Here is a 22115-nt window from a genome sequence, read left to right on the forward strand (position 1 = left end):
GTATGCCGACCGGTCCATACCCACCGTGGGGCCGAGTTACTTGCAAGACCCAATGGTGACCACGAGAAACATGACCACGGACGACCCAGTGGAGATGCTTCGTATACTGCAGCACAAGATGGACGAAATGCAACAGCGTCATGAGGAGGAGCTCCTAGCCGTCAGGAGTGAATGTTCGGCGCGTCTTTCCCGGGAAGGCGCAGGAGAGAGAGGAGAGCAGGAGAGGACAAAGGAGAAGGGAAAGGCCGCCATGGAGGAACAGACCGAACATAGCAGTGGGCCGGATAAAACGTGGAAACCCACGGACACAGAAGTCGAGGGAAGTAAGGCAAAATCCATACACGCGAAAAGTGGGGCGAGATACAAGTAGTTAATAGTAAAGACCGAGTCCTCGTCAACGCTATTACTCCCCTTCGTGCAAGCGATCATGGACGTCCAAATATCGGAGCAGTTCGTTCCACCCCAATTCAAGATATACGACGGGACCACAAACCCAGAAGCCCACATCAAAACTTTCTCGAACGCGATGGCGTTCCGGACAGGTAATGACGCCATCTGGTGCCAGGCATTTTCGTTGTCACTGGAAGGGGAGGCGTTGGAGTGGTTCAATTCTCTCCCCCTCAATTCCATCGAAAACTTTGTCGGCTTGCAACGCCTATTCAACCGGCAATGTTATTTAGAACGATGGGTATGGACCGGTCGGCATACCATTCAAACAACATTTCACTCAGCTCCCTTTCCAACGGTGGCATAGAAATTCACTTCACATGCTATCCTGTGACCGAACGTTCAGGACCGAATGACCTGTAAGCCAAATGGTTAAGGTAAAGGATTAAGGTAAATCAGGATTAGAGCTATTGAGCTGGAGTTGGGCCGTGATTAACTTTCACTAATCCCAAGCCCATAGCAAAAACTATAAATACAGGTCAAAGGTGAGTGGTAGCTAGGTTTTTGTATTAACTGCACATTTATTACTGTTTCGTCAAAATCGCTAACAGTTTTCTTACTGACTTTGACATCGGATAATCTTTGACAGGTTCCCCCGAACCGTACGAGTGGACAAAGAAGTTGGAAGCGAGATCGAACGACAAGACAAGCAAGAGGACGTTGTGAGGCCTTTGGTAACTTAACCCCAAAACAATCGAAACAATTATTAAAACTATCAAATGTATTTTTAATTTTCACGTTAAAATATCTTCCAAAACCGAATAAATTGAAAGACAAATCATGATCAGTATAAAGAATTGAAGTAACGAAATTTGAAAAATTATCAACCTCAACCCACTAACCGAAAGAGTTATTATAAAGTCAAAATATATACATTGAGAAATAGATCTTTTGAATATTAAGAAATTTAGTGGAAGTAGAATAATGAAAAACCGGTGTACGGAGTTCCCAGAAAACCGGGAAACTATGTCGTGGGAATTTGGCCATGATGATACATAGATAGATTGATTAACGAAATTCATTGTTGGGTAACGCAACATGGGACCCTCATTTCTCAGTTGTTCTACCAAACAAAACCACACTCTCCATTCCCAAAACAAAACTGCCATATTCTTGGAAACCCAAAACAGCTGCGCTCTATTCTAAACCCACTCACTTCTCTCATCCTCACTATAAAACCACATCTCATCCTCCTTCTTCTTCTCCTCCTCACCCTATTCAAACTCAGCATGCGGTTCAGCTGCAATGGTTGCCGCGTCCTCCGCCGTGGCTGCACGGCGGACTGCCCCATTCGAAGGTCCCTCGAATGGATAAGTTGCCCTCACTCTCAGTCCAACGCCACCCTCTTTCTCGCTAAGTTCTATGGCCGTCAAGGCCTCCTCAACCTCCTCATCAACGCTCCCTCCCATCTCCAACCAGGTAGTACACCCATTTAAAAACCTAAAAATAAATAGTTTAATTTTATTAAAATGTACGTGAAAAATAAAATATTTAAATTACAATTTTAAACGAATTACTATATATTTTTTTCTAATTAGTAATTTTAATATTTTTAATTTCATTAAAATTATCATCTATTTTTTGATATTTCGTCTTTTTTATTATTATTCTGTTCTTTTTTCAGCGGTATTCAAATCTTTGCTTTACGAAGCTTGCGGTAGGATGGTGAATCCGATTTTCGGCTCGACCGGGTTACTCTCGACCGGAAATTGGCACCTCTGTGAAGCTGCTGCCAAAGCCGTTCTCAGTGGCGCGCCGATTCAACAGGCTCTTCTTGATGGAGTGGAGAGCCTCGATTTCAAGGCTTGCGATATTCGCCACGTGGCAAAGAGTCACAAATCGTACGGCCCTGGTGCACTCAAAGTAGTAAAGTCACGGACCAGCAAGTTCAAGCGCCGCGCTGCGAAGCCAAAAGTGGACTCAACCGTTGCTGAGTTGGGTGAAAGCGAGTTATTTGGACAGGGTTCTCTGAGTCAGGATTCGGCGTCTGGGTTGACTCGGACGAGTGAGAACAAAATCATTGGTGGGGAAGCCGATAGTAGCTGCAGCGAGAATGTCGTGGTGCCGCCGGCTCGAGCCAATGATGAAGAAATTGAGCTTCGGTTGACTTTGGGGTGGGGACCATTGGAAAAATCAATAACTGCTGTATTGCCACGTGTAGGGCTCGATCTTTCTGGCTAGTTCGGTCCTTTCCTCCAAAACAAAACGAATAGTTTAGTTTAGTTGAGTTGGTGTTGTTTTTGGATTGTTGGATTTAGATAGGTGGTGTGAAGCTTTTTTCTATTCTCACCCCTTTTACTTATGTTTTAGATTTTTCAGACGTACGTTCTTTATGGGAGATTTTTTATACTATTCTTATAAATTACAATAATACAAGTTTATGACCACTTCACATTGCATTATGTCCAAACAGTAAAGTAAAAAAAAACAATTAAATGATTATCTTTCTCAGAAAGTTTGTAATTAAAGTGTGATTATATTTATAATATTCATATTCTTTAGCTTTATTCCAAAAAAATATAATTTATTTTCTGATTTTCTTAAAAAGATTACAAAGTGAGCATATGCATATCAATGTATATCAAATTTATTTTCTGATTTTCGGAATATATTAAATTTTAAAAATATTTTTTCAGAAAATGTTGAAATTTTAATATGTTTTATTACTTTTTAAAAAATTATATTTTAAAGAAAATATATACAAAAGAAAAGTAAGTTGATAATGACAATTACATCAATACACAAGGCATGCTAGCTCTTCAGCACTAAAGTTAGCAAAATTATATATATTGGGCCGATAATAACGGGCCTTTGACTGCAATAAGCCCAATCCGAAGGTAAGTGCAGGTATAGAATCAGAATTCGGAAGCATCCGAGTTGAGCTGAGTTGTGTTGAGTTGAGACAGGAGAGAGAACTCGTTGGTGAGAATGGGAAGGAAGAAGGGGTATGTGGAGTTCGACGAATCGCCGCCGGACGATTTCGATCCGGCGAATCCGTACAAGGACCCGGTGGCGATGCTGGAGATGAGGGAGTACATCGTTAGAGAGAAGTGGATTCAAATCGAGAAGGCCAAGATCATCAGAGAGAAGCTACGCTGGTGCTACCGCATCGAAGGCATCAACCACCTTCAGAAGTGCCGCCATCTCGTCAACCAGTACCTCGAATCTACACGTGGTATCGGTTGGGGCAAGGACGGTCGCCATCCCTCTCTCCATGGTCAGTCACTTAATTTCTGAAACCATTTTTTCAAATTGAATGTTCTAGGGTTTTTATTTTTGGGAATTATTGGGCAATGTGGAAACTCCGTTACGTATTTTGTTGTTTTCAACTACAGAGGTGTGATCCTTTTGGTGATTTTCATTAACGATGTTTGTAATCGTGGTTCATTGTCATGATTTTTTTGTGATTCCTTATTCATTGTTTAATTTTATGATACAGCTCCTAAGGTTGAGCCGGTTGAGTCTGAATGACTATCTTGTGGATAAATAAAAGGTACTTTCGAACATTATTTCTGTCATTTTTCTTGTTTTATATGAATTGTTATTGTTAAATGAATCAATCGTCAAATGAGCTATTCATCTTTTGGGTTTTGGCTATTTTTGGTTGAATGGAGATGGTGTAATGCAAACCTCATCTTTGCCTAGGATTTATTTGAATAAACCTTTCTGGAAGCACGTTTGCTAAAGAAAACTAGAATGAACAATGAGTAAGCTCTTTCGTAAATTAAACTTAGCTTGTGCGTAAATTGTTTTTGAACTCATCCAGTAGCTGATTTAGTTTACGAGGGAATTTATTTCCTTTTTGTTTCTTATTTTCTTTTCAATTTTAATTCATTTTTAGTTAGACCTCTTGAGTGATTTATGTTCATGGTTTCTATATTGCCTTTTGATGGCCTAATGCAACCATGAATTTGGAACGACAATGAGATCATTGGTGGAGTTAGTTCTTAAGTGAATCCCACCGGAAAAAAAATGGACTTACAAGTGAAATAAGTACTTGGTGACTAGTGAAACAAGTGAAGTATTTATTTTTCTGCTGACTCTTCATGCTTATCGTGTCTAACGAATTTGAGCTCCATGTCAAAAGTTGGATATCCGACAAGTTGTTGTTGAGCATTCTGAACTTTGCTGAGGGTAATAAATCAGCATTAACTCTTTTGACGATCGATACTAGGGCCTAAATTAAGTGACATTTGACAGCTTTTCAGAGAAGAATTGCTGTCAACGTTGATGTTGTCACCATGAACTTCTTGGTAGAGATCCCTCTCATTTCTGGTTATAATGACGCCGATGTAGATGACTGGCGACACAGTAATAAAGCGAATTTCTCTAATAAATTCAAGAAAGTGATGAATGCTTAAATCGAGTTGTTGAAATGGTTAAAAGTTCTATTTGCATGAGATATAGCTGGTCTTCCCTCTCCCCCATCTTACCCAACTTTTGTTCCACTAAGTGATGATTGATGGCTCATTTGCATTGCTATTAAATTTGTAAGAACTAATCATTGGAGTTATTTGATGTATTTGGTCGGAGGAACATTTGTTTGGTTAATTTGATAAGTTCAATATCTTTGGGTGAGTTATTGATAACATCTGAATCTTAATTCGAAATGTCACGTACACTATTTTTGTTGTAATATTTCTTTATTTTAAAATAGTTTTCATTGATGCAATCATTTTGTCTATCAATGAAAGTAAGTTTTGTTTCTCTTGCAGGGAAAGATTGACTATCCAACTCATTATACTGCCATATGAGATATAATGGGTGAAGGAGTGCCTATGCTGCAGTTATTTTGTTTATGTTCTTTTTGTTTAGTCGAACTTCCTGCAAACTGCAACTGTATTTTTACTTGGCATCGGCTATTTTTGCTTGGCTTGTTACCATTTAGAAGTAAACAAGTATGGATGGAAAGGCTATGGTCAAAATGCATCAGAATCAGATTATGAAATAAGTTTATTTTTGTTCCCTGTTATGACGAGTGTTTCATTAGTAATAAAATTGTACATTTAGTGCATTCCTCGTATTCAAAGTAAGATGTTTTGAAACTCAAATGCCATCCAACGACTTGTTATGTTAAGCTCGAGATTTCATTGTTGTGTTGGATTTGTGAGGGGTGACAAGAATATTCCTCACCCTAACCCAGCCACTTGTTGGAAGGGTGAAAAAAAATGCCTTTGTATTATGATGTTTGTGGTTTGATTCTTTCGTGTGAATGAACAGAGGTAAATGCAGGGAGACATGTTGGATATGGTGGAGGAACATTTAAGCGATAATCAGAGGTGAACAAAACTAATTGGAACACATGTAGTGAGAAATAACTGCAGAGAATGTTTGATATAACGATTACCAATGAAAGGGAAATCACAGATGCTGTTATATGACCTTTCATATGCATCATGAGATTGACTTGGCATTTAGTTGGATTTCTCTTAAAAGGTTATGGCTAGATGAAGAAGCATGAGTAGAACATCTGAAAATGTTGCATTTTCGATTTGATGCAAAAAAAGAAATAAGAGATGGGATACATGCTTAGTCTAGCTTCGTATGTATTTGAAAAAGATAATGATACTTTGACAATATTTTTTTGATAACATTTTAGTATCATTTACGTGTCATTATGTGATTGGTCTGTGTGGGTGTTTATGATTATTATTATTGATTGTGGAGTAATTTTGGATCAATCATAAAATGACACTTGATTAAGCATGACTCACAGAGATTTCAAAGTATATTATTTGAAAATAGTAATAGCTCTTGATTAAGCATGACTCACAGAGATTTCAAAGTATATTATTTGAAAATAGTAATAGCTCTTGATTAAGCATGACTCACAGAGATTTCAAAATATAGAATATATAAGTGTTTTGTTGATCGCATAACAAAGAAGTATGTTAAAAACTTAAAAGCTTATGAATTAGAAAACTACCGTTTCACCTTTATTTCGGGCAAGATAAAATTGGCTATATTAAGTTAATTAACAGCTTTTTTGTAAGGATCATAATTTAATTGTTGTCACCATAAACTAGGCAATAACCCTCTCATTTGAATTAGAAGACAGAAACTTTTCAAACCCCAATTTTCTGTTAATATGTTATAAATGAAATGTATCTGTGCACTGAATAGTAATAAAAAATAAGGTTAACCATCATATGGGGTGAGAAACTCAACAAAAAGAGAAGAACCCTATTGTGAGCATGAATACTAAGAATAGAGAAAATGCATTAATTTAATTAAACTATTCTAAAATTGAATTAAACACAAATAATTTAAAAGAGTTTAATACAATTGTACAATGGTTTAAATAAATTAAATCATAGTTTGAATAAACTAAACTAAATTAAACTACTCTGATTTGTTTGAATTTTCAATAATGAACATTCTATTTTTAAGAAAAAAAATTCAATATGATAAGATATAGTTGAATTTAGTTCAAACAATTCTGTTTAGCAGCCATTTAATTTTTTAAAACTAAATTAATAAAATAATTTAGGCCTTAGTGTACTTTTTCAAAATAATTCGTGTTTTTTAATACAATTCAATGTTAGTATATACATGGGTTTCTTTGTACTCACTTTGAAAATATTTAAATATATTTCTTTTATCTATTTATTTTTTCTTTGATTTGCTTTATTTATTTGAAAAAAATTAGAAAAAAATATATTAATATTTGAAATTTTTTCTTACTAAATTTATAACTTTTATGTAATTTTGTGTGTGTGGAGAATCTTTTGTAAAGTAAAGTATAGGAAGGTGGTCTCCACAAAGGTTAATGTGGTATGAATTTATGTAAAGGCCCACTTGCCATTTTGAGGTTCTGCCCAACTGTTACATTGACTTTTTTGAAGTTTATCTGCATCAACCTCGTCATCATATTCACATAGAAACAAAGAGAAAACCAAACTTGCATGTGAAGAAGATAACATCAAGCTGCTTTATATATAACAACATATTTCACTAAGTTTAAGTTATTCTACAAATCTCTAAACCTATGCAACCCTCATTATTAACGTTATTTTCTTTTATGTGCTTGTTAATTAGTCTCTACAAGTCTATATATTATCTGTGTCCACCATTGAATAAACTTCAGATTTCCCATTCATCAGTTCTTAGAAGATTGAGAGTGAATTTGTTCAGACATGTTAATCTTAGTCCATTTCACCTGTCGCTTTCCTTCTTCTTCCTATGCAAAGCACACTATTCAGAATATTGCTAAGGAGGAGCAGATGTAAAACTTGTAGATATTTAAGTACCTGATATCTGTTAAACACTGTTAATCAGTAACCTCAAAGAGTTAATTAAGGAAAACAGACATATACAAAATAACATCAGCATACATTACATTTTCTTATATATAACCAATATTGAAAAAGGGCTTCTGAAATTGAATACCAAAGCCATGAAAATGCTGAGAGGAGCTACCATTTCCATTAGTACTAGCTAGCTACTAGGACCTGCTAGAGAAATCAATAAATATCCCAAGAAAGAGAAACCTGACCTAGTGACGGCATTGCACGTGCATGGCAAAACCAAGTATCTAATGATAATCAATTAACCTAATTAACCTTTCCACAAAATCAAACTTTGGAAAAGTTAACCATTAATTTGATTACTTTGTTGGTGTCAGTGGTGATTGATGATGATAACTATGCTGGCAAAGCAATGGATGTTCTCTTCACAAATCGACCTTTCATTCTAGGTCTTTTCTCAGCATTCAATTTCCTCACTTCATACCTTATCTTCTTTGCAAATAAACGAGTTCTTCTCTTCTCTCGGTATCTTGACACTCTTGCTTCTCTTCCACCATCTGCATGCCCTCTTAAACTTTTCATTTCCCCATAACAGCACTGAACATCCCCTCCATTCGAACCCTTAACAACAACAAAAAACTTGCATATCACTATACAAACAGTCACCTTTATCAAATTTGAGCTTCAGAAGAATGTTAAAGTTCGTTCCAATATTAGGTATATCGACGAATTTTGTATTCATTGCTGAAGATGTAACACAATTCTTCTTCTTTAACCTGATGTGAGATCGACAATTACATTATGGGTAGAACTTTTTTGAAGTTCTCTCAGAAGACTGTAAAGTTATTCTCATAAAATGAAGTAAACGAAACAGACAACTGATATTGTTACATAAGCAAAGAGGGTTCAGAGAACAACTTACCAAGAAGTCTACCAAGAAATTATTCATTACCTTACCAGCTATAAGTTTTCATGTAAGGTATATCGACGAATTTTTCATTGACTAATTATTGAAGAAGATATAGCACAATCTTCTTTCTATAGCCAAATATATGAGATCAACTGTGATATTTATACGCAGAACTCTTTTAAAGTTCTCTCAGAAAACTGAAAAATTTATTGTTAAACCAAACACAGTTGAAATTTTTGCATAGGAAAAGCAGGTTGATGAGAAGAAATTACCAATAAGTCTGACCAGCATTGGTTAACTTACCAAAAATATAGAGCAAACCCTTTATGGATGATTTACAGTAGGTATGGACAAATCTTTGCATTGATTACCGAAAGTATAACACAATTCCCTTTAGCCATAGTGTATTATAGGTAGATGAACTATAGAATAAGTTAAACTAAATACAACTAGCATCACTGCACAAGCAAAGATGGTTGAGAGAAGAAGTTACCAATTGAAGTCTCTCGAGCTATCATTGGTTACCTACAAATTTGCATGTTAGGTATATCGACGAATTTGACATTTGGTTACCGACGACATAACAAAAAAATCCTCTAATTTAGGTATATCGACGAATTTTGTATTGATTATTGAAGGCATAACACAATCCTCCTCATCGTGTAGTCAGATATGAGAACAACTATGACATTATAGAACTTTTGTTAAGTCCTCTCAGAAGCTGAAAAGTTATTATCATGAAATAAGTTGTACAAAAAAGGCATCAGTTAACATTGTCACATAAGCAAAGAAGAAGGTTGGGAGAAGAAGTTACCAAGAAATCTGGCCAGCAATCATCTGAGTTGAAGTTTGGTGGGGTTCCTGTTGTCCATGGAGAACAACCTTGACTGGCCCAAGCACTAATAACATCTTCATAGTTTAGCCTCAAAAACATGTCCTTCTTGTCGGTTCCCACTGTACTTGCCTCCTCTTCCTGTTCCTGAGCAAGTGATTCTGACCCAACAATATCATTCCAATTAAAGGCCTCGCTGTTCATGTCAAGAATAATCGAATCCAAATGGCAAGGTGTATCAGAATCAAGTTCTTCTTCATCTTTGACCTTCACCATTGTTTCTTTGGCTCCAACTGCATCAACACATGCATCCATTTCTTCATCTTCTTCTTTGCAATCAAGCAGCAGTTCTGATCCTTTCACGTGCTCAGATGAATCCTCGTCAGCTCCGTTTCCAAGTAAGCTTTCCACATCAGCAGCAAACTCAGCAAGATCCATATCTGATGGCAGAAGCTCGGAAGAAAAATTGTCTAAGTCAAAGACTTCTTCACCAGCTAAAACCTCTTCCTTCACTTCATTGTATACACTACAAAGCTCAGCATCAAACACGGGCACGCGACACAATAGCTGCTCCTCACTCTCATAATTATGCAGTGCTTCTTCACTTCCAAGCTCTGGCACAAGGGGAAGACTAATGGTGTTGTTGAAAAACACTTCTTCTTCGTGTACTATTTTCTTCTGTTGTTCTTGTAGCTGCACCGTTACGTGCTTGCTGTTGTGGCGCGGTGTTCTTGCCTTGCGTGTGAATCCACTGTGCCATGCTACCTTATTGTTCTGATTAAGGGTCACTGAGTAGTTGACCTTAGAGGATGCAGTTTGAAGCTTAACCCTTTCGTGCCTGCGTGCTAATTGGTTTGCCGAGTGAACCATGTTGTCACAGCCATGGCAAAGGAAAGCATCATCAGCAGCACAAAACCACCGTGCTCTTACTTTTAGACAGCTCTCGCATGCTCGAGCAGTTCTAGCTCCTAATGCACTTGCTTCTTTCATTTTGTTGGTCAAAGTTAGGAACTGATTTTTGGCTGCAAAAGAGAACTGCACTGAACAGTTAACTGGTTATTACCAACAAAGGATCATAACAATGTTGAGGGAGTATAACTGCATAGATCTAGAGAGCCCCCAGATTATTCAAATTCAATTATTGGTTATGATGGGTTTGAGAATGTGAAGAGAAAGAAGTACAGTGGGGTCTTATAGTTTGTTCTTACTTGGTTTCTTCTTTAGTTTAAGTAGAAAGTATTATACTATGTAATTAGTATTATGGTTTGGTCATGTATAAGATTGCTACAAGACATTGAGTGAAGGTGTTAGGACCCACAATTTGGTCTTATCGCAATGCTCATTGGCTGGAGATTTGATGTTCATCTTATTCTCTGAATTCTTATTGGTTAGCTTTCCTTTTATGGGATTTCTGGTGGATCCAATGCAGGTTATTTGTGAGTGACTACCAGTGTCAGTGTTGTTGGTGTGTGCTGGAGTAAGACCTTTTTTGTTGTGTTGCAACTGTAATTCAATAATTCCTTTTTGCGGTCCTAACTTCACGTTGCTTTCACTTCCCCTATGGTTTGTCTTCAACTTCTCAACCATTCACCTTTGCAATGATGCATTTTGCACCAGTAGATGCAGCCCTACGTTTGAATAACATATGGTTCAGCTTGACTAATCTGGTGGAGTTAAGCTTCAGAGAATTTTGAACCACAGATAAATCTATATGCCTTGTGTTTTCTTCCACTTGAGTGTGCCCAAACTTGGTTAAATTTGGTAAGTTTGGGATTTCACCTTGTTTCCTTTTTTTTATCTTACGATGGTGGCTCAAATTTCTGAGCAAAAAAGTCCACCAAGAGAACCATTATTGGCCAATCACATGATTTTCTGATTTGAGGATTTTTGTAAACTGTTGGAAGTCTCACATCGACTAGATAATTAGGTGCAAACCTTACCTTATAAGCAGGTTTTGTGGGCGTCGCTATTGGACCACGCAATTTCTACTATCACGAGATGTCTATACCTCGGCGTGAAGGGACCAGTTTTATGGGAATGAATTAAGCTTAAAAACTCACTTTCTAGTATAAACAATGACCTGTTTATTTGATTGGTGCATATAAGCCAACCAAGACAGTGAAATGGTTGTGTTCATACATCTTCATATTTTTAGCTTTGTTAGCTCAAATTTCCATTCATGGGAGGCAATTATGATGTGAAAACTTAGAGATAACATAAGAGCAATTAATCAGACAGTGATATTGTAACAAATTTGCCACAAATGTTGACATTCTAGGAATGTGTCCAAAGAATAGTTTACCATAAAATTTCCTGCATTTTATCAGGGCCCATATATTTTCTACTAATAATGAAAACCACAAATTGCACCATATATTGACACACATAGATGCAGCCAAAAAGGTTGATTTTTGAGACTGTTTTGGTTCTGCAATGTTATGAACAGTGACGAGCCTCTTCCTTGGCACCCTTCTACAACTTTCCTTTCATTAAATTCTCCATCATGGGTGCTCCTACGATCTTATCCTTTGGCGTAAATTTGCAAACAAATAGAGGAAAAAAGGGGACATGGACAGGCACAGAGGGAACAAATTCTTTGCTATCTATCTTCTATGCAGTAACTCGGGGCAGTGTAGAGAGAATCTTAGTACAATGTTAATATCAATTCGACATTGATGTTATAAAATCTTCAAGTTTGATGGAACCATAGGAGCAAGCTAGCTTATGACACATGTATGTGTGTAATGAGATATGAACGTAACATTATTCAGATATTTTTCTTTCGTATAGCAGAATCTCAGAATATGCATGCCACGATCTGTAACTGATAAAGTCTGAGATATTTCATAGCTATCAAAGTGATGCAATTGATGAAAATGTTTGTTTGTTTATTTATTTATTGTAATAAATTTAATTTTGAGCAAAAATTGACCATTGTTAATAAATTTATGAATATCATCTTAGATATGATTTTTATAGTTCTATATTTCTTCAAAAAAACAATAATCTTATGTTACATATATCAATTTGTGGTTAGATACTAACGTAAAAAATATTTATATTATCAATATTGTAACTAAAATTATAAATTTTAATTTGAAATAAGGATTTTAAAATAAAATAAGGAATAAAAATGATAAAATAATAGAAAACTCCCATGCTTTCAATTCATATATTTTATATTACTTAACTAGGTGACAAAATTTTGCTTTATTTTATTTAGATAATAAGAAGAAGAAACAGGATTTGATAACAGATATTTTTTCATGAGACGTTCCAATTCCAAGTGGATAAGACTACAATACATAATCCGTAAAGTTTTTCTTAAAATATGCAATATAGTATCTAATAATATCTACTAAAATTTCATTTTACTATAGTATTTTTCATGATGTTTTGTTTGTCAATTTCATATGAGCATATAGTAGCTAACAATATCTTCTGAAATTTCTGAGCTAATTACTTAAAATTAAGATTAAGGAATATATATATATATATATATATATATATATATATATATATAAATAAACAAGTTTCTATACTTTTGAAGGCCAACTAGTTCAAGAAGACAAGGATGAAAATGGTATGGATTGGGTGACACGTGAAGTGAATAATAATGCATTCACATGTGATGATATGATTGTAACTTTGTTGGTATGAAGTTCATAGAAAGGTGATTTTAATAATTAAGATTTAAGAATCCTTGTATGTAAAACAAGTATAGTGTCTAGAATATCGTAGTAGATATATATTGTTTAAATTAATTATTTTTTAATTTTGTAAATCATACACTAATATAAAATTGGTTAATGATCATAAGTTAAAAAAGTGTTATGGTATTTTTGTAAATAAGAGTAATTTTTTTTTCCTTTAATCACAAGGAGTCTGAAGTAAATGAATTTTTAAAAAGTTGCATACATTTTTCTCCTCACTTCATTCTCGAAAACATCTTCTTCCTTCTCGAAAACCTATAAGTACAACTTCTCTCTATGGCCTTGTTCACTTGAATGGATTTGGGAGAGAGTAATTGAGGGGATTTGAAAGGATTTGAAGATAAATTTTTTTGTTGTTTATTTGAGTGAATTTGGAGGTAAATGAGGGTGAATTTGAAATTAAATTTTTTAATGTGTCACGTTAGTCAAATCTTATAATAAATCTTACAAACTTTACTTCCAAATTCATTCTCACTTACCTCCAAATTCATTCAAATAAATAACAACAAAAATTATTTTCAAATCTTCTCAAATTCCCTCAATTACTCTCCCTCTAATCCCTTCAAGTGAACAAGGCCTATGTGATGGACTCTTCATTGGTGACTAAATTAGTTCATTTCTTCATTTTGTGGATGATTTATCATGAGTATAAGTTCTATCAAATTACATTTATGTTCTGCATTGAAATTAGTTATCTAAACATCTATTTTATTCACATTGAAATCTTGTATTTTTAGGGAACCCAATAATGTGTCTAATCATGATATATGTATATCAACAAGTTTAAGTTCATATAGATATGCTATGTTGGTGAAATAAGCTTTCTCAAAGTAGTTAAGACTTCTAAAAATTTTGGAACACATCCTTGAAATGTAATGTAAGAATGTTATTTTGAAGTTTGATTTGATTTAGTCAATATTATTGTTGACTATTTGTTTAGAAATATTTGATTTGATATGACTTATATTTATATTGTTATTGATTTAGCACTCTTCCTTTTAGGTTTGACATATTTAAATTGAGAAATATTAGTTATAATATGAAGTCTGCTTTTTTATAAGTAATTTTATAATTTAAAATTGAACTTAGTTTTGGAAAAATTTTGCATAATTGTTAATTATGCATAATTTGTCCATACTTCATCCTCTCTCAAAGCTGAAGTGATTTTAAATATTTATTTATATTATTTGAATATAAATAATGAGATGTTATTGATGATTTTGTTTAAACAGACGTGATTTGATATGTTTATCCAAATTGTTATTTGAAATATTAAACACAACATTATTTGTAGAAAGAAATATTCTACTTTCAGTAATATTTTAAATCATGTAAATTAACACATCAAGTTATAAATAATAGAAAGAGAGTTTGACATCATTAGAACATAACTTCATGGTAGAGTTATTTGTGTAATGAAATCACTCTACCCTCTAGATTTAATGTTTGTAGACCGAATGAAATATGTCTATATGATTTAATATTACCACAAAAATGAATAAGTTGTTTAACAAATAATGGAAGATAATTAATTTATTCAATCTAGTGTATGAATGTGAAAATTATCAATACTATAAAAAAATAATGAATACGTTCATATATAAATTATATATATAAAAATTATTTATTTATCAATAACGATATCTTTAAAAAAGAAGTTTTAAACACAATTATAAATCCCATTTATATTCAATAAAATTTCTCTATAAAATTATTATCTCTAGCAAAAACATCGATTTAATGAAATAGTTTATAAAAGATAAAACTTGTAATCTAAAATAATAATTTATACTCTTAGTTGGTAAAACAAAATAATTTTACACTCTATATATAGTCCTTTTATTTAAAAATAAATTTGATACTCATGTAAATAAATAAAAGATAAATTATTGTTTTAAATATAAATATTGATACAAATTACATATTGTCTCTTAATGAAATAGTAATATCATTATAATATAAACATATTTATAAAAAATGTTAATTATTACTATTTTAAAAGTTATTGTATTAAATTTAAGGCTAGGATTAATTTTAAAAAGAAAAGAAAACATTTAATTCATTTTTAAATCGTTAAAGATTAAATTGCATTTTTTAAACATAAGGAATCAAACTTAATCTAAACTTGAAGATAAACGATAATTTAGCAAAAGAGAATCTGTTGAACACTATCAACAGAGGTCATGAACAGTAGAAGCGGTGCAAACATGGTTCGGCGCAAGCGTTGGAGGCATTCACCGGAAAATTCTCCGTCAAAACGAAGAAGACGTTCTCAGTCTGAATGTCGGAGTAGGAGATGGATTATCTCTTCCAAAGACTCTTCCAATTGCACGGGTCAGAATAATCCTTAATTCGAATTCTGTTTCACTTTGAATCTGCATTCACTTCCAATTGTCTTCCGTTTTTCTAATACTGTGTGTGAATTTGAAGAGATAAGAACAGAGAGAGGATTCGTAGTCTTTTGGAATATTGAAAATGGCATGTACAATTGATTAGGATAGCTTCCAATTGATGGCTTTCAATATTATTTTTGAAAATTGGGGAATGTATTCATTTGATTGCCTTTTAGGTAAAATGAAGAGGCGTTTTTATTAATTAATGTGTGTGAGTGTGACAATTGGTAAACGCCTAAACGGTTTGTTATTTGTTAGTTGTGTGTTGCTTCTGCGTGATTGTTCCTGTGTATCCTACATTCATGATGATATGGAAAGGGGATGTAAAATAGGCGCATATCAATGACACCTTACTGTGTGTCCCCAATAAGTAATCTTCTTGAGTGAATACAAAATTCTAAACCTAGTTGATTTCATGTGCTGTTGCCGTCTATCCTGGAGGGTGGTATGGCAAGCCACGATCGAGGAAGCCCTCCTCCAGAAAATTTAAGCACTTGTTATTCGTCAAAGCAGAAAACACCTCTGCTGGAATCTCCCTGTTTTGCCAGGAGATGGGTTTTCTCTTCTAAAGATTGTTCTAATTGCATGGGCCAGAAGAACTCAGAATTACGAGGTTATCTGCTTCTAGGGAAATAATAATTAGTTTGAATTCTATTTCACTATGAAATTATGTATTCAAATGTCATACAAATTCATCACCCGTGTGGGCACATTTCCGAGCATGGGTATGTTTTTGTGTAGAAAAGTGACTTCTGTTTGCTATAGTTATTTTTCTTTTTAGGAAAAAGTAAGCATTTTAATGTTACGTTTCTGTGGTCGAGATTGTCAATTTGTCACCAAATATAAATAATAAAGAATTTAATTACCAGATTCCATTCTACAATCTACATATTCATATACATTTTGCTTGGTGCCTTATCCGAAAATTTCAGTTGTCTAAGGAGAGGGCAACAAAATAAATTTTAAAAAAATAAAGGTGTGAATGTACAGATGGGATTTGTTTGCTCATGTGTAACCCCACCCCCGAATAACCAACAGTCCACAGTCCATGATGAAGATAGCTAATACTTTACATTTGGGTGCTCTTGTTAATTGTGTCATTTAGACTTCACATTAGACAGTGTTTATCTCATATTTACTAATCTAAATTGTTCCTTCCCTTGCAGATAAGATTGTGGTTGTTTCATACAATATACTTGGTGTTGAAAATGCATCAAATCATCCGGATCTGTATTCTAATATTCCACATAGGTTCTTGGAGTGGGACAAGCGGAAAAGGCTCATACTTGAAGAGATTAACAACTATAATGCCAGCATACTGTGTTTCCAGGTAGTCCTTCCAGCTGTTATAAATTGAATACTGGTTACAACTTTCGATCATTTTTTATCATTAGGATTTATGCATCTCTATTAAGCTTTGAAAGCTAGAAAAGAACAACTGGTGATTGATCAAAAATGTCCATGAAAGTGCTTGACATTGTCATTTTAGTCTATGAAGGCAACATAATTATTAAAGTTTCCTTGAATGTAAAGAAGATTACTCAATTTTATCCTTCTATTAATAGAGCTATGCGAAAGGTAGTGCCTATGTCAACATGGCACGCTGGTTGACTACGTGGCAATTGAAGTTGTAGTTGTGGTTGACATTAGACTGTCCAAATTTATTCAAAAAAAAATCTTACTTTTTCAAGAATTATGACATGTTATCATGTCATTTTCAATGTGGTTCTTACACTTAACCACTGCTTGTCATTTTGATTCTTGAAAGTACTTTCAAATTTTCAATTAAATCCTACCTTGCACATAAATTATTAGCCAAGACATCGCCATATTATTTCTCATATTTTTACCATCCTTTCACATATTTTATGGTTCACTTTGACTGTTTTATTATTCATCTTTATATCAATTCACCATTTAAAATGTGAATACTCACAAGATTGAATGTGAGCTTTAAAGTATGTTTTTAAATATCATAAGAGCTTAAAAATAAGTTCGAAAATTTTTGCACTCATTAATTATATGTAATTAATAACTTGATTTAGATAGAAGATTTGGTTCGAAATCTTATAGAATCTTGTCAGTAGCATCTTGGATTTAACTAATAACTACCATTATATGTAATCATTCATAAATTAGTTTAATAGTTGTATGAACAAATACATATGATGAAAATTTTTAATTACATATGTAACATACAACTTTAAAGACACAAGTTACACTGATGTTAATTCCAGTTGGCACAATCAAACAGTACCCGATTTAGTATTTATTCTCTGCTTGAAATTGTAAGCTAATTTTCTGCATTATAGAATTGTATTTGAAGAATTGCTTTCTCATAAATCTTGTGTCTGAAGGAGGTTGATCATTTTAATGATCTAGACAATCTTTTCAAGAACAGTGGCTTTAAAGGTACTTATAAGGTATATTACATACACATTTAAACTATCATGTTAGTTTTAAAACTCCTAATATTTAATCAAGTACCTATGTGGATCATTGTTTTCATTTGTCACAGGCTCGCACTGGGGAAGCAAAAGATGGATGTGCTGTATTTTGGAAAGACGAGTTGTAGGTTTACCTAACCCATAAATCATTTACGTAATTGAGTTTTTGTACCCTATATTAATCAATTTATTTACATTGTTGTCCTTTGACAATAATTAAATGAGTGCGTAAGTATTTCTTGATGCAACAGAAAATCAACAGTTAAAAAATGTGCTAATATAGAACTTATCAATTGAGAAAATATCGAATCCCTAATTTGACCTAATTATATTTTGTAATGTGAATGCAGATTCAATCTTTTGCATCAAGAAGATATAGAGTTCCAAAGATTTGGCATGCGTAACAATGTTGCCCAGCTGTGTATTTTGGAGGTATTTTGGGTTTAGTTTTATCTTTAAGTTGTTTCCATCCTGTGTTTTGTATTTGCTCTGCTGTCTTTCACTAGAAGGATTTATGATCTGTTATACAAAATTTTTAGTTCCCCCCACCCCATCTTATATTCTATTGTATACATGTACGTGTTCTTGCTGCAATGAAACCAAACGTTTTTATATCTTATTACTCTGTTTTATTATCAATTTACAGGGAAACCATGATAAAAAAGAATCCAACGCATGTAACCTAACCACAATGTAAGTTTTGATGTCTAAGATGGGTAACATGAACACAATCATTTGCAGTCTTTAACATGGTTTTTGCATAGCACTTGGCTGTGCTTCTATTTCAGTATTCTTGAATGACTGTATTTACTTTTGTATACTAAATTATTGCATACCAACCAGTGACTTGTTTCTGTTATTTCCTTCTCTTGAAACTTTATTGCATCGCTAATTTTTAGCACGTTTAAAATTGAAAATTTTGGAAAGATTGATATGTGCACTCATTTATTCACATATGTTCTCTCACACACACATGGTGTCTATTTCACGGCCAGTGATTTTTTAAGTTTTTCACTTAGCAACTAATATGATCGTCATCTATAGGGAACCATCCACAGGAAAAAGAAGATTTGTTGTGGGAAACATACATGTGCTATTCAACCCAAATCGTGGTGACATCAAACTGGGCCAGGTACTTCTTAACTAGATGAGTATCATTATACTTATTTTTCACATGTATAGCCATTTGTGTTTATGCATGTGATTCAATTTTTAAACTTTTTAATATTATATAATAAATGCATTTAATTGTCTATAGTTAATTAAGTTGTCTAATATTTTTCTTATTACGGAAAACTACTACATGACAACGGACAGGTCAGACTTTTACTTGATAAAGCTTACAAGTTGTCACAAGAATGGGGCAACATCCCTGTTATTATTGCTGGGGATTTGAATAGTGTTCCACAGGTAATGATACTGCTTTATACTTAGTAGTTTATCTATTTCAGATTAGTTATCTAATGTGCTGTTATTTCATTGTTTTTGTTTCGTATCATCTGATGCTTCAGAGTGCCATATACAAGTTTCTGTCTTCGTCAAAGGTGAGTTTGTCATCTCCTTGTCATGGTATATTCTCTAGCCGTTTAGCTTATTTGTGTGAGGTATCTGAGAAATTTGACTATATGTAGTGTCTCAAACCATCAGTAAATAATTAATCGGGATTACATTACAGATGATGGGGGCACAGAAAGGGTATGAGGAAAAGGGGAACATATTCCCTTGTTTGGGAGTTTGTAAACAGATAGGATGGTAAAAGAATACAAGAGGAACTATTTGCTGTTTGTTTCTTTCAAAGAATCAATTTTTGTTCCCTTGGAAATTGATTGGAATGAGAGGAACCCAAAGGTTCCTTTCCCTTGTTAATTTTATGAACAAAAGAAAAGCTAGCTTTGTGTCATTAATTCCCCTCCATGTTGAGTTCATCCTTACTTGTCCCATTCCTTTCAGTTAATGGAAAAATCCAAATACAGTTAGAGGTGTGACTTGTTCTTTGAGGAGAGGGGACCATGAATGAGTTTTCAGTGGTTATTTTATTGCAGTTAGACATCCAACTACATGATCGCCGAAATATGTCAGGACAGCTTGAAATCCAGTCCAACAGACTCTTCAGATCACAGATTCGTGATGATGCTAGGTAGTTTTTATGTCTTTCCTATCTTCATGTTTTGATTATTATCTGCCATAACTTCCCCTCCCCACTCTCTCATATAGAAAAAGAACAACACAATTATCAAATCTGGAACAGATTAAGGACCACTTATTTGTCGAGACTGTAGATTATTTGTTGATATGGATAATGTGGTCGTTTGTTGTTCTTAATGATGTAATAATGTTATTGCCTTTACTGTTGTTGTTGATTATATCCTTGTTTATGCTGTAAACTGTTGTATTATATCCTTTTTATTTGCTGCACCTAATTAGGCTATAGAACATCTAATTGACTTTGTAATCTTCTTTCCCTAATTACGAGATTCAATATAATTGATTGAGCTGAGAACTCTCCTCTAAACCAAGATGTTCACTTATCCAGTTTCTTGCCTCTGTTTCAAGTATTGTTATTATTTGTCCAATTTTAGAGGGAAGGGTTATCATCATTGTTTATGGCAAACTTTAGATATTTGGGCGTTCTGTAATAATTATTTGGGTATCTGGTGCAGCATTTCGATGACTCTTTCAAGGCAATTGCTATATAGATGGAGTGTGGAAGAACTAAGAATTGCAACAGGAGCAAAAGGAATCACTCAACTTCAGCACCAGCTCAAACTCCGCAGTGCTTATAGTGGTGTTCCTGTATGCTGTTTTAATCTGTCAGCTAAAATTGTTACAATCGATTATTTCTGCAACTTCTTTGTGATTGTGATATAAAGATTGTGCATCTAATATTAATATGGGAAACTCCTTAAAGATTTTAGTTGGATATTCAAACAATCTTGATACTTCCCACTTCATCTTCATAAATCTCATGTACTTATGGCTGCAGGGAGACCATAGAACAAGAGATGATATTGGGGAGCCCTTGGCAACATCATACCACTCCAAGTTCATGGGAACTGTTGATTATATCTGGTAATTATATTGTTTAACAAACGCCAAAAATTATATGCATTTACAGATTGTTTGTTTGTTAGTTATGACCGATGTCATTGGTAATCAGGCATTCCGATGATCTTGTTCCACTTAGAGTTCTTGAAACCTTGCCAATTGATATTCTTAGAAGATCTGGAGGACTCCCCAGTGAGGTAATCTACTTAAAGTTAGTTCTTTGAAACCATACTCTGTACTGCGCTGATGTATCTTGTTCCATTTTGGATTTGGATTATTAGTATCTTTATGATTATTATGCCTTGTAGAAATGGGGAAGTGATCACCTAGCTGTTGTATGTGAGTTGGCTTTTAGGAAACAACAACAATGTCTGAGGTCTGAACCTTAAGCTGATTAACAAATATGGAGATTGAGAGTCAAAGCATTGTCACCGCCGTGGTAATTCTCATTGAATGGTTAACATTATGTCCTCTTTCCCTTTCAAGATTTCATACTCTTCTAATTCCTTTAGCCGTGAAGGAGCATCATGAGATCTTGCTGTGAACTTCACTTGATAAGCATCGTCTTGCAATTGATCTGCAAATTCCTCCTTTCTAGCTCTGATGTTGCGTGGAACTTGAAAGTGCTTTAAAATTCATCAAGAACTTGATGTGTTACGATGTTCAGAGAGCAGTTAGTATACCTAAGATATTTTGATATTCAAAGACAAATTTGCTGCTATTTTCACTACTCTTTTGTAGAGTTTTATGCAGCATCTTCAAAATTGAAACTCCAATTCTCCAAATGTAATAGTGAAATATTTATCAATTTATGAGTAATTGCCTTTTACGTCCCTCGTTTCTCTCCTCTTTGTTAACACAAGTTTGGGTTGTTCTTGTTTTTCCGTTGAGTTATTACACTTAAACTTGTTGAAGAAAATGTGAAAGGAATTTTTATCTATTGCACGAGATTTTATGAGAATCAGCGTCTTTCTGTAGATTGGGTCTTTTTGGATGAACTATTCCATAAGTTTTTCTAAAAAAGAAAAATTAGTTTATACATAATTGAAAATTTTATATATTTTTTCTAATATTTTTGAAG

At 33.9% G+C, this 22115-nt stretch overlaps 4 protein-coding genes across 8 annotated transcripts; 3 read left to right on the forward strand and 1 right to left on the reverse strand.

Moving 5' to 3' along the window:
* The first annotated feature begins 1456 nt into the window (after positions 1 to 1456).
* Positions 1457 to 2834, forward strand: LOC124829624 (LOB domain-containing protein 41-like). The gene is made up of 2 exons (XM_047303170.2): positions 1457 to 1866; positions 2072 to 2834. The coding sequence occupies exons 1-2, from the start codon at positions 1677 to 1679 to the stop codon at positions 2626 to 2628; spliced, it is 747 nt and encodes a 248-aa protein (XP_047159126.1). The 5' UTR covers positions 1457 to 1676; the 3' UTR covers positions 2629 to 2834.
* Positions 2835 to 3310: 476 nt separating this feature from the next.
* On the forward strand, positions 3311 to 5461 carry LOC124829625 (NADH dehydrogenase ubiquinone 1 beta subcomplex subunit 10-B-like protein (Complex I subunit NDUFS6)). Its single transcript, XM_047303171.2, has 3 exons — positions 3311 to 3664; positions 3887 to 3940; positions 5163 to 5461. The coding sequence occupies exons 1-2, from the start codon at positions 3376 to 3378 to the stop codon at positions 3916 to 3918; spliced, it is 321 nt and encodes a 106-aa protein (XP_047159127.1). The 5' UTR covers positions 3311 to 3375; the 3' UTR covers positions 3919 to 3940; positions 5163 to 5461.
* A 2299-nt stretch (positions 5462 to 7760) lies between these two features.
* On the reverse strand, positions 7761 to 10660 carry BBX16 (B-box type zinc finger protein with CCT domain-containing protein). Its single transcript, XM_047303174.2, has 2 exons — positions 9419 to 10660; positions 7761 to 8315 (listed from the first exon to the last, which is right to left on the reverse strand). Exons 1-2 carry the CDS (start codon positions 10424 to 10426, stop codon positions 8091 to 8093), a joined length of 1233 nt encoding a protein of 410 aa, XP_047159130.1. The 5' UTR covers positions 10427 to 10660; the 3' UTR covers positions 7761 to 8090.
* Positions 10661 to 15267: 4607 nt separating this feature from the next.
* Positions 15268 to 21867, forward strand: LOC124829626 (DNAse I-like superfamily protein). 5 transcript variants are annotated; one of them, XM_088113855.1, is made up of 15 exons: positions 15268 to 15483; positions 15997 to 16155; positions 16709 to 16872; positions 17900 to 17965; positions 18061 to 18113; positions 18340 to 18421; positions 18636 to 18682; positions 19034 to 19121; positions 19307 to 19399; positions 19501 to 19533; positions 20032 to 20126; positions 20650 to 20782; positions 20973 to 21058; positions 21147 to 21231; positions 21343 to 21867. In XM_088113855.1, exons 1-15 carry the CDS (start codon positions 15333 to 15335, stop codon positions 21421 to 21423), a joined length of 1416 nt encoding a protein of 471 aa, XP_087969981.1. In that variant the 5' UTR covers positions 15268 to 15332; the 3' UTR covers positions 21424 to 21867. The 5 variants fall into 5 exon arrangements, 3 of the variants coding, with proteins under 3 accessions (XP_087969981.1, XP_087969980.1, XP_047159128.1); XR_015786132.1 differs by lacking the exon at positions 15997 to 16155 and having other exon boundaries at positions 15269 to 15483; positions 21390 to 21473; positions 21547 to 21867; XR_015786131.1 differs by lacking the exon at positions 15997 to 16155 and having other exon boundaries at positions 15271 to 15483; positions 21343 to 21473; positions 21547 to 21867.
* Positions 21868 to 22115: the final 248 nt, after the last annotated feature.

The sequence above is a fragment of the Vigna umbellata genome, chromosome 4, assembly GCF_029865625.1.
Source record: "Vigna umbellata cultivar VRB3 chromosome 4, Vumbellata_1.0, whole genome shotgun sequence".
NCBI lineage: Eukaryota > Viridiplantae > Streptophyta > Magnoliopsida > Fabales > Fabaceae > Vigna > Vigna umbellata.